The 12,313-nt window shown below is 41.2% G+C and overlaps 1 protein-coding gene across 22 annotated transcripts in view; it reads right to left on the reverse strand.

Annotated features, from left to right (window-relative positions):
* BIRC6 (baculoviral IAP repeat containing 6) overlaps positions 1 to 12,313 on the reverse strand; it is a 272,057-nt gene that overhangs the window by 35,904 nt on the left and 223,840 nt on the right. For all 22 annotated transcript variants that reach the window (XR_011386716.1, XR_007918299.2, XR_011386717.1 and 19 more), the window contains one exon: positions 2,564 to 2,774. Coding sequence is in view for 19 of the 22 variants with exons in the window: in XM_070069267.1 (XP_069925368.1) it covers positions 2,564 to 2,774 (211 nt within the window). In the remaining 3 variants the exon portion in view is untranslated. The remainder of the gene's footprint in view (positions 1 to 2,563; positions 2,775 to 12,313) is intronic.

Consider the following 12,313-nt stretch of genomic DNA (forward strand, 5'->3'; position numbering starts at 1 on the left):
AATTTAAGAAAAGCAAGAAGAGTAAAGAGACACTCTAAGCAACCAAATTCCATTCATTCTAATAAGCATATTCTGTAACTATCTTAGAATTTACCACACTATAACTCCATTTATACTGGATCCAATAGGAATTACAGCATAGGAAATAAAGATAGATAATTCTATTTTATTGGTTTTCTTTTTAGATTTATAGCACTACAAACTTGTAATACTGTTTCTAACCAAGGCAATAACTAAAACATTTCAAATTAATATGAATTTTTTATCTAAGAAATAAAATAACCATGGTTCAAAAATCATTCAAGGGGCTGACACTGTGGTACAGTGGTTAAAGCCCTGGCCTGCAAAGCCGGCATTCCATATGGGTGCCAGTTCTAGTCCCAGCTACTCCTCTTCCAATCCAGCTCTCTGCTGTGGCCTGGGAAGGCAGTGGAAGATGGCCCAAGTGCTTGGGCCCCTGAACCCCATGGGAGACCAGGAGAAGCACCTGGCTTTGCATTGGTTCAGCTCTGGCTGTTGTGGACATCTAGGGAGAGAAACAGCAGATGGAAGACCTCTCTCTCTGCCTCTACCTTTCTTTCTAATTCTTTTAAATAAATAAAATAAATCTTTAAAAAATAAATGAAATTTTTTTTTTTACCTAAGAAATAAAATAACCATGGTTGAAAAATCACTCAAAGGGCTGGCACCGTGGCGTAGTGGGTAAAGCCGCCGCCTGCAGTGCCGGCATCCCATATGGGCGCCAGTTTCGAGACCCAGCTGCTCCACTTCTGATCCAGCTCTCTGCTATGGCCTGGGAAAGCAGTAGAAGATGCCCCAAGCCCTTCGGCACCTGCACCCTTGTGGGAGACCCAGAGGAAGCTCCTGGCTCCTGGCTTTGGATCAGCACAGCTCTGGCTGTTATGGCCAATTGTGGAGTGAACCTGTGGGTGGAAGACCTCTCTCCCTCCCTCCCTCTCTCTCTCTCTCTCTTGCTCTGCCTCTCTTTCTTTCTCTGTGCAACTCTGAATTTCAAGTAAATAAATAATATTTTTAAAAAAAGAAAATCACTCAAGATTCTATAAATTTTCAGCATTTAGTTACAAACTAACATCATCATCTCAAAATACAGATATTTAAAGTACAAAAATACAAGAGAAAATTTCCCCTGATGTAGGCAATGTCGAGGCTTGGTGCATTATACTATTAGACTGGCCAAAAACTACCTGTTTATTGTATATGCTTATGGTAGGAGACAGAGTGGCCAGAGAAGAGAATAGGACATTCACTGAAGATGCGTCCCAAAGATATTAGCTCAATTAAAGAATCAAATGTTTAATTAAAACATATTATTTTTACACAATTATGCTGGCTTCCTAGGTTAGTAATCAGGGGAGCACAAGAGAAGATGGAACCAAATATATTATTCTCTCTCAAGTAACAGAAAAAATATCGTACTATCAGAGAAAACAATCCCTTATATTTTCCTTCCCTAGTAACAAGAGTAATATGAACTTATAGCTGTTCTCTCTCTGCCAACTGGCTCTCCTTCTCATTTCTTTCTTTTCACTGTCTGGCAGAAACCATTAGTTTTTTAAGGACATAAATCAACACAGACAGGGTTATTTGAGCAGTTAATTTTCCCTAAGAGGTGAAGACTTCCTCTAGTCACCAAATCTCTGTCATTGTTTGACCTACACTATCTAAGTTGCAGCTCCTTAAAATCTAAGCGAGAACAGGCAAAGCAAATACAGTACAAAAGGGTAAAGAACTTTAATTCACTACAAAGATCACTGACAAAGAAATACATTTCTACTGGAAAGATAAGTGCCTTAAAAATCAAACAGGCCATCTTTAGGAGAAAAGAACAATCACTGAACAGACTGCTAACAGAAAGGAAAAGGTTTTCTAGGTTAGAGTTTTTAATAATAGAATTCATCATCTGAGTCTACTGTTATAAACTTAAACATTTTTCCGTAAAGAGGAATAATTTACTGTAACTCTAAGTGAATGCTGAATGTTAACTCTAAGTGAATGCTGAATCCTTTGACTTCTAAGAACAATCATAGCATGAATTATTATGCATCAAAATAAAACAGAAGTAACCCACAAAGCTAATTATTCTTCCTCTAAAATTCTACACTGCAGATGTTTATATGAGGTTTTTACAAACTAGAAATCTTGAAACTAATAAAATGGTTAAGTGAAATAGAGCATTTATATACAGTGGAGAATCAGAAATGTTAAGGACAATGTCAGTGAAATGTATTTATTGGCACTGAGAGATGTCTCTGACAGTAATACTGAGTGCAGCTAGCTAACAGTTATTTGTCTAACAGATTGCGGCATCATTTAAGAAATGGCTGTAGCTACCATATCATATAGGGCTATGTCTGATAAGCCACTGAGGATAAATATTTCTGAGTGTAGGATTCAGATAGATACCATACTTTAGATTTTAATACAAGGATAGCATATATGTGTTTAAATAACATGTATAATTGAAACAAAAACACCTAGAGAGCTATTAAAAAATAAAATACTGTTAGAAGGACGATCAAGAGAAGCCAACAAAGTAGAGTACCTTAAACGGTTGGTGTAGGTATCAACACAAGTCTTCATTTTGGCTAATAATGTACCAACAGAAGTTTGACACTCTGACTGTTCATCTTCCTCTTCGCCATTCTCTGTAGAAAGAGGCAGTAAGAGCGGCACCATGGATGTACAAGAAGCAATGGCACGGAGCAATTCCAGCAGAGCTCGATAGAGTGGCACATGTCTTGCCATGTCCAGTACTGTAAAGAGGAGGGAGGGGGAAAAGGACAAAATGAAAACACAGGCAGTACGAACAAGGCCACAGCATTGCAGCTTCTACCTGGATCTCAAGATTGACTGGTTAATCAGCAAATGGATGAATGCAGCAGAAGTTGATAATGCGCCAATGGACCAAGTAAAATAGGTATTTTGGGAAATAATAATAAAAAAAGTATTAGATACAGAGCTATTGAGAAGACTATAAAACCTACCTAATTAAATTACCCAGAAGAATGAAAACATAGTCCAAATAATACATTATGGCAGTAAATACATCTGTTATTATGAAGTAGAAATATATATATTCTTTATATTAAGTTGAAATGACACTCATTACACCTTATGTAAAAAACAATAGGAATACAGTTTGCTGAAAATGTATTTCAACAAATCAACTTTCTTGTTAGCAAAAAAAATATGCTGACTCTGATCAGCTGATGGAAGATTTCTCTTTCTCTATTTTTCCCTCTTTGACTATCAAATACATCAATAATTTATTAGTAAAATGCCTGCATTCTGTCTCACTAATATCACTCATTACCATGAACAAGGATGTTCAATAAAACACATTCCCAATATTGAAATTTGGAAACGATCTATATCCAAATCATTCTATTCTATGTAGCTTTTTTTTTTTTTTTTTTTTTTTGACAGGCAGAGTGGACAGTGAGAGAGAGAGACAGAGAGAAAGGTCTTCCTTTGCCGTTGGTTCACTCTCCAATGGCCACCGTGGCCGGCGCGCTGCAGCCGGCGCACCGCGCTGATCCGATGGCAGGAGCCAGGAGCCAGGTGCTTTTCCTGGTCTCCCATGGGGTGCAGGGCCCAAGCACCTGGGCCATCCTCCACTGCACTGCCTGGAAGAGGGGCAACCGGGACAGAATCCAGCGCCCCGACCGGGACTAGAACCCGGTGTGCCGGCGCCGCTAGGCGGAGGATTAGCCTAGTGAGCCGCGGCGCCGGCCTCTATGTAGCTTTAAAGAGAATGAGGTGGGGTCCGACACTGTGGCATAGCAGGGTAAGGCTCCACCTGTGATGCTGCCAGACCTGGCTGCTCCTCTTCTGATCCAGCCACCTACTTATGTGCCTGGGAAAGCAGTGGGAGATAGTCCAAGTGTCTGTGCCCCTGCTACCCACGTGGGAGACCTGGAAGAAGATCCAGGTTCCTGCCTTCAGCCTGGCCTAGTCCCACCCATTGTGGCCATTTGAGGAGTGAATCAGCAAGGGAAGACCTCTCTCTCTGTCCCTCCTCTTCTCTCTGTAACTCTGCCTTTCAAGTAAAAAATAAAATAAAACATAATAAAAAATAAGATAGATCTACCTCCCACTATAACTGGGCAAAATAAGTTATATAAAATACATACAGATTGCATGTATAAATTCAAATACTATTCACATTTTATGGCTGGGGAACTACATCCATTGGTACCATTTCAAAATGATTATCCTGAGAAAGTAAAACATTTCCAATAAGGCTATTCTCTTTTGTCTGACTGTCCCCTAATCTACTCTCCTTTTCAATGTATATACATTTAATCCCTTTTAAATGGTAACATTTGTGTCTGTTATCTATTTTATAGACACTATCATCTTCATTGTATGCACAGGAAATTAAGACTTATCTGGTTGCACAAGCAGTTGAATACAGCAAGAAGATCAACACTGATACTCAGGTCCATCTAACCTTGGAGGTCTTTCCATTATGCCATGTTTCCTGAGCTGTTCAGGATGGTAGCTACTGACAGGGGCTGGCACTGTGGTATAGTAGGTTCAGCCTCTGCCTGCAGTGCTGGGTCCTGGCTGCTCCACTTCCAACCTAGCACCTTGCTAATGTCCTGGGAAAGCACCAGAAGATGGTACAAGTGCTTGGGCCCCTGCACTCACATGGAAGACCCAGAAGAAGCTCCTGTCTTTTGGCTTCAGAGCGGCTCAGTTCCAGCCATTGTGGCCATTTGGGGAGTAAATCAGCAGGTGGAAGACCTTTCTCTCTGTAACTCTGCCTCTCAAATAAATAAACAGGTCTTTATAGGCCAACCGCGGCGGCCATTGGAGGGTGAACCAACAGCAAAGGAAGACCTTTCTCTCTGTCTCTCTCTCTCACTGTCCACTCTGCCTGTCAAAAATAAATAAATAAATAAATAAATAAATAAATAAAAAATAAAATAAAATAAAAAAAAGATGTATTTATTCATTTGAAAGAGCATCAGACAGACAGGAAGACTGAGGTGAAGGTGGATATCTTTCATCCACTGGTTGATTCCCCAAATGGCCACAAAAGCAAAGGCAAGGCCAGGCTGAAGTCAGGAGTCAGGAACTGCAGCCTAGTCTGTCACATGGGGAATTGAGCTCCAAGAACTTGGGCCATCTTCTGCTGCTTGCCCAGGCATTAGCAACTGGTACTCCAATGTGTGATGCCAGCACCACATGGTGGCTTAACCTGCTGTGCCACATACTGCCCAGGCCTACAAGCACATTTCAAGTGTTTACTAGTCATGCAAGTCACAGTGGATGGCGTACAGAATGTTTCCACCACAAATGCATAGCAAGTTTTCTTGGAGAGCATCACCTTCAAGAGCCAAATTCTCTACAGTCTGTTTCACATACAAGAAATAAAAATATGTGGGTATCAGGTTTCCCAATAGATCAAGGAAAAAAATCAAAATAAAATTTAAAAGGTCTAAATAGTGGGGAAGAGCATAACTAATATTTTCACTTTTAGGAAACTGACTTTCGGGGCCAGCACTGTGGCTTAGTGGGTTACGCATCCACCTGCAGGGCAGACACTCCATATGGGAGCCGGTTCGTGTCCCGGCTGCTCAACTTTCAGTGGAGCTCTCTGCTATGGCCTAGGAAAGCAGTAGAAGACGGCCCAATTACTTGGGCCCTGAACTGGAAGAAGCTGCTGGTTCCTGGTATCAGATTGGCTTGGCTCTGGTCATTGTAGCCACTTGGGGAGTGAACCAGCAGATGGAAGAGCGATTGATCAATCTCTCTCTTCCCTCTCCCTCTCTCTCTGTCCCTCTTTCTATCTGTAACTCTGCCTCTCAAATAAACAAAATCTTATTAAAAAATTGACTATCTAATTGAAAATAAGGAGAATCTATAGACTAGGGATCAGTGCTGTGGTATATTGGTCTAAGCCTCCGCCTGCAAGCACTAGCATCCCACATAGGTGCTGGTACAAGTCCTGGCTGCTCCACTTTCAATGGAGCTCCCTGCTATGGCCTAGGAAAGCAGTGGAAGATGGCTCAAGTGCTTGCGCCCCTGTACCCACATGGGAGACCCTGAAGAAGCTCTTGGTTTCCAATCAGCCCAGCTCAGGCTGTTATGGCCATTTGAGGAGTGAACCAGTGGATGGAAGAACTTTCAACCTGTCTCTCCTTTCTCTCTGTCTGTAACTCTGCCACTCAAGTAAATAAATAAAATATTAAAAGAAAAAATGCTATTAGAACTAATATAGGAGTTTGAGAAGGTTTATGAGCACAAAGTTAATTATACAAATACCATTAATTTCCTATAACACATATGAAAAATCCACAATAGCAAATCCAACCAAAAATACATAAAAGCTTTAATAAGAAAAAGAACCATGCTGCAGGACCAAGATGATAGTCTGAATAAATGGCTATTATGCTCAAGGATAGGCACATTCAATAGAATAAAAATGTCAAACTAAAAAAAAAAATGTATGTGGGTCAAGGTGCATTTGGCAAAATAAAACAAATTTTAATAGTCTGGCCACAATTCTACGTGCAATTTTCATAGGTTTTTTAATGTAACCTGAACAAAACAAATCTTAAATGAAGATGAAAATGTCACTGTGTCAGTGATTCCAAGACTACATATAACACGTAAAACAAATTGCTACAAGGACCATCAGGAGCCAGAGAAAGGTGTATTTACAACCATGGTTCATGCATTACAGTGATCCACAAGGAAAAAATAGCCACATCAGGAGGAATCCAAACACAGGCTTCCAAGGTTCTCTCTGTCTACTGGGAAAGGTAACACAGAACATGCTTCTTCCAGCAATGAACAAGTACGCAGTATTTCTGGTTCACTCCCTAAAGGGCCACAATGGCTGGAGCTCCTTCTGGGTCTCCCACATGGGTGCTGGGGTCCAAACATGTGGGCCATCTTCCACTGCTTTTCCAGGCCATTAGCAGGGAGCTGGATTGGAAGTGGAGCAGCTGGGACTTGAACCACACCAATAAGGTATACCAGCACTGCAGGGAGAGGCTTAGCCTACTACGCCACAGCACCAGCCCCTCATTTGGTTCTTTTATGTATTTTTTACTGTTGTGTTTAGAAATCTTTCCATAATTTTTTTCTATCATTTCAAAATCTGTTACTCATGTAACCATTCAGTTCAGCAATCTTCAACTATATTTATGTAGGATTATGATAAAAGCTGCTCTTAGGTCTCTGCTAATGAAAACATTTGGGTTCATCTGTGGTTCTAGTGAATGTCCTGTCCCTGGCATATTGGTCAGTCTCCTAATTCTTTACCTGGAAAACAACTGGGAATTTTATCATGGACATTTTCTGTTTCATATTGAATCCATACTGAGCATTCAAATCTGGATTTCTAAATATTTTTCCTATAAAAGAACCAGGGCTCCTTAAATTACTGATTCTAGGAACTGGACAGTGAAAATAGGCCACAAGGGATGGCGCCGTGGCTCACTTGGTTAATCCTCCATCTGCGGCACCAGCATCCCATATGGGCACCGGGTTCTAGTCCCAGTTGCTCCTCTTCCAGTCCAGCTCTCTGCTGTGGCCTGGGAAGGCAGTGGAGGATGGCCCAATTGGGCCCCTGCAACCATATGGGAGACCAGGAGGAAGCACCTGGCTCCTGGCTTCAGATGGGCACAACTCCGGCTGTAGCAGCCATTTGGGGAATGAACCAACGGAGGGAAAACTTTTCTGTCTCTCTAACTCTGTCAAATAAATTAAAGAGAGGGAGAGAGAGAGAGAGAAGAAACTAGGCCACAAACCTGGAATATCTTGTAGCATCAAAAAGAGAATACTCTAAAAAACCAAAAGGATGGGGGCATTTCAGGAAAGACACAGAGACAACTAGAAATATCCAAATGGTGAAAGTTCAAACAATATGGGCAACAAAATTATAATACAGATCAGTAGCTGTTTTGGATTGAGAGAAAAGGCAGATGGAAAAGTAGATTTCTTTTAAATTAATTAATTTATTATTATTTATTTATTTGTTTGAAAGGCAAAGTTATAGTGAGAGAGGGAGAGATGGAAAGAGAGAGGAGATTCATCTTCCAACTCTCTGTTTCATTTCTCAAATGGCTACAACAGCCAGGCCTGGGCCTGGCTGAAGCCAGGAGCCAGAAGCTACTTTCCTGTCTCCTACATTGGTGGAGTGTGCTGCTTTCCCAGGCACATCAACAGGAAGCTGGGTCAGAAGTGGAGCAGCCAGGTCTCAAACCAGCATCCATAAGGGATGCTGGAGCTAGAGGCTGAGGTTTTTCACCCACTAAGCTACAGCCCCAGACCGGTAAAGAATGACTTCTAATGGGAAAAGGTTTCTTTGTTGGATGAATATGCTCTAAAATAAGATGATGATGATGGTTGTACAACTGCATAGATATAATAAAAACCATGAAATAAACACAGTTCATTTATATGTTTACAGCAAGTTAGTTACATTCTAAAGAAGCTATTCAAAATAATGTGCTGAATTATAACTCATTGGTAAATAAAATAAATAGCCATAAGCCTATACTGATATAAACACCTGATTAAATACTTTCCTTTCCAAAGAATTCCAAGTTCCAAATGTACCCCCCTAGTTCAGGGAATAGAGTTTAAAACCATTCCTATTGGGTATGTGAACTCAGTTAAACTCTTAAAAAGAATAGACTTTACAAAGGCACAATAATTTCTTTCCAAACTTTACATCACAGAAAGCCAGCAGACATTTTCCTATCCAGAGTTCAGATGACTAGGGTGATAAGTCATGACGATATCATATACACCTGATATGATGTGATGGGAACACTACTTTTATTTCTGGAATGTTTTCTCCCACAATCCTTAACTTCAGAATAATCATGAGAAAACAGACAACTCAAAATGAGGGAGAATTTTTAAAATATCTGACCAGTGTCATGATCATGAAAAACAAATTCCTACCTATGATAAAAAATTATCACAGATCTGGAACATTAAGAACATATGATGACAAAATATACCTTTCAAATGAAAATGAACATTAGTACAAAACTGGTGGGATAAAAATAAAGCCTATAGTTCAGCTAATTCCTAAACTGATATGAATTTATGATAAACTGACAACAGTTAGAGAAGATGTTAGCATTAGAAGACACTAATGGGTAAGATCACATTGTCTACACTACCTGTGCAGCTTTTGTATAAATCAAAAATATTATAAAGTAAAAACATGCTGATTAAAAAAAAAAAAAAACTCAAGCAATAAACCCAGTTCAGCTTCCAAATTCTGCCTTATCTTCTCTAGGTAGCTAAACCAAGTTTTCAGAGCTATTGCTGGAGTCAGTGCTGTGGTTATGCTACCCTGTTTTGATCTGTCCTTCAGCCTAGCCTGGAGTCTGGGTTTTACCATACATCATTCTCCAAAGTTCCTGTTCTACTTCCACAAATCTATTTGGGGCATGAGTAGCAGGGGATTAGGCTTCATTTTATAAAGGAATCTGGCTTCAGCCTGCCCTAAGCCCATCTGTTACAGGTATTTGGGGGAATGAACCAGCAAGAAGGAATATCTCTGTCTCTTCCTGCCTTTCAAATAAGAACTAAGTAAATAAAAATGAAAATATTTAATACAATAAACTCACTTTTTACATATCTAATTTCCTTCCTTCCTTCCTTCCTTCCTTCCTTCCTTCCTTCCTTCCTTCCTTCCTCCCTTCCTTCCTTCCTTCCTTCCTTTCTTTTTACAGATAGAGTTAGACAGTGAGAGAGAGAGAGAGAGAGAGAGAGAAAGGTCTTCCTTCCGTTGGTTCATTCCCCAAATGGTCTCTACGGCTGGAGCTACGCTGACCTGAAGCTAGGAGCCAGGTGCTTCCTCCTGGTCTCCCATGCGGGTGCAGGGCCCAAGCACTTGGGCCATCCTCCATTGTCTTCCCGGGCCGCAGTAGAGAGCTGGACTGGAAGAGGAGCAACTGGGACTAGAACCAGAGGCTAAATGGGATGCCAGTGCCGCAGGCAGAGGATTAACCTAGTGAGCCGCAGCGCCAGCCCTACATATCTAATTTTCAATTAGATCAATCTAACCACACTTAACTTTGCATTCTAACCTGAAACATACCAATCACACTATTGTAACAAAGTAATCAAATTATTAATTATTTGTCAGCAGAGTATAATCATTCAGGTGTGGGGAAATACATTCTGCCAAGGGGCACTTGGAAATTTATAATATCAACTGTAGGCCATACAAAATTATCAGGTTAAAAATTAGACTGCTGGGGCCGGCGCTGTGGCGTAGCAGGTAAAGCCACCACCTGCAGTGCTGGCATCCCATACGGGCGCCGGTTCTAGTCCTGGCTGCTCTACTTTCAATCCAGCTCTCTGCTATGGTCTGCAAAAGCAGTAGAAGATGGCCCAAGTCCTTGGGCCCCTGTACCCGCATCAGAGACACTGAAGAAGCTCCTGGCTTCGGATTGGCGCAGCTCTGGCCATTGCGGTCAATTGGGGAGTGCACCAGCGGATTGAAGACCTCTCTTCACCTCCCTCTGCCTTTCCTCTCTATGTAACTCTGACCTTCAAATAAATAAATAAATCTTAAAAAAAAAAAAAAAAAAAAAAAAAAAAGACTGCTATACAACGAATTTCCAGACCAGCTTGCGTTTGCCTTGGCAGGGCCAGACTAAATGATTCACGGGCTTTATATATGGCCCTTGGATCTGTGTTCCCCATTTCTGTAAAATTTTCTAATACTTACAACTATAACACTGCCTAGTTTGGAGCTGTATTTTCTCCTTTGGCAGACCATTGGTTATAGAAATTATCCTTGAACAAAATACAATTTTTAAAAGCCTGAAATAGACTTTAGGTCCAATAAAGTAACAAATAATTTTTCACCAAGAATATTTTTTTTAGATTTATTTTATTTATTTGAAAGAGTTACACACAGAGATTGGAGTGAATCATGTTGTTGACCTTTGAAAAATCTACTTATTACTTGCATGGGAGACCCAGAGGAGGCTCCTAGATCATGGCTTCGGGTCAGCGCAGCTACAGCCATTGTGGCCAATTGGGGAGTAAGCCATGGGATAAAGCCCCCCTCCCACCCCGTTCTGCCTCTCCAATCTCTGTGTAACTCTGACTTTCAAATAAATAAATAAATCTTTAAAGAAAAAAAAAAACACATTATCCTAACAAATTGGTACAAATCAAAGCAACTGAAAATTCATCTAAATTTTAATTTAAGCAACCTCTCATCTCTTCATAAAACTCACCAGTTATAATTATTTAACATACAGAGATATCCTATCCCAAATTCTAAATAAAAAGAACATGTGCTAATGAGCACCTGTGGGGAATCCCACAGGAGCCCCCAAAACAAGTCACGAATCACTGCTTACCCAATGATTAAAAAGAGGTGGACCATGGCTAAATCCACTGGTAGCCCCAAAAAAGAGTTACAGATTAACACTGCCCACAAAGAAGGAAAAATAAGAAATAAAAAGGGAGTTACTTATGCTAGGCCAGAAGCTGATGGCATCACTTATGTCAAGCTCAACGCTTGCCACAAAGATGCTCCTCATCAGACTGAACGGACATCTCTGGGGAGTCTGATAATGTGAACTACGGACAATAACCTCAAGTTATCTTCCTATTTGCACCCAAGGAACACTTCAGATACACCCTGTCCTGGACAGCAGATTGGTGGCACTCCAGGAAATTCCGAGAGAGAGCGCAACTGATTGGTGACACCTGGACCCCTACTGGAGACGCCCACCTCAGAGTGGCAAGGATAAAACAAGACCCTTTTCCACCACTCTCCATCCTCTTCAGGATCATTGCCCAGTATGTGTGAACCTCTGGATCTCCTCGCACGTGGAGCTGAAAAGCCAGCCCATTACCCTGTAGTGGCACAAGGTGACTACAGATGGCCCAGTACGTGGGAACCTCTGGATCTCCTTGTACTTGGGGCTAAAAAGCCATCCTGCTACTCTGTAGCGGCACAAGGCGACTATGGGACCAAACTCCATCAGAGCCGCCACCTTGATGCCTCTTATCAGCCTGCTGCCAGACCCGACCTCAGAGCTCGACAAGACCTCTCGACAGGGGACCTCTCTAACTCCTCACTTTGCTGTCTGCCTGGGAACTCTGAGCCTACTGCCCAGAGTGACAGTCATCCCACGACTTCCTGCCTGTAAGTGACTGTTCTGAGATCCATCTCTCCAAGTGATAACAGAGACTTTGGACTCTGGACTTTGACTTTTTCGTGACTGTGATACGAACCTTGAAAATGCAGCATTTATAACGATATTAGCCATGTGTAATATGAAGGAAT

Source organism: Oryctolagus cuniculus, chromosome 2 (assembly GCF_964237555.1).
Source record: "Oryctolagus cuniculus chromosome 2, mOryCun1.1, whole genome shotgun sequence".
Taxonomy (NCBI): domain Eukaryota; kingdom Metazoa; phylum Chordata; class Mammalia; order Lagomorpha; family Leporidae; genus Oryctolagus; species Oryctolagus cuniculus.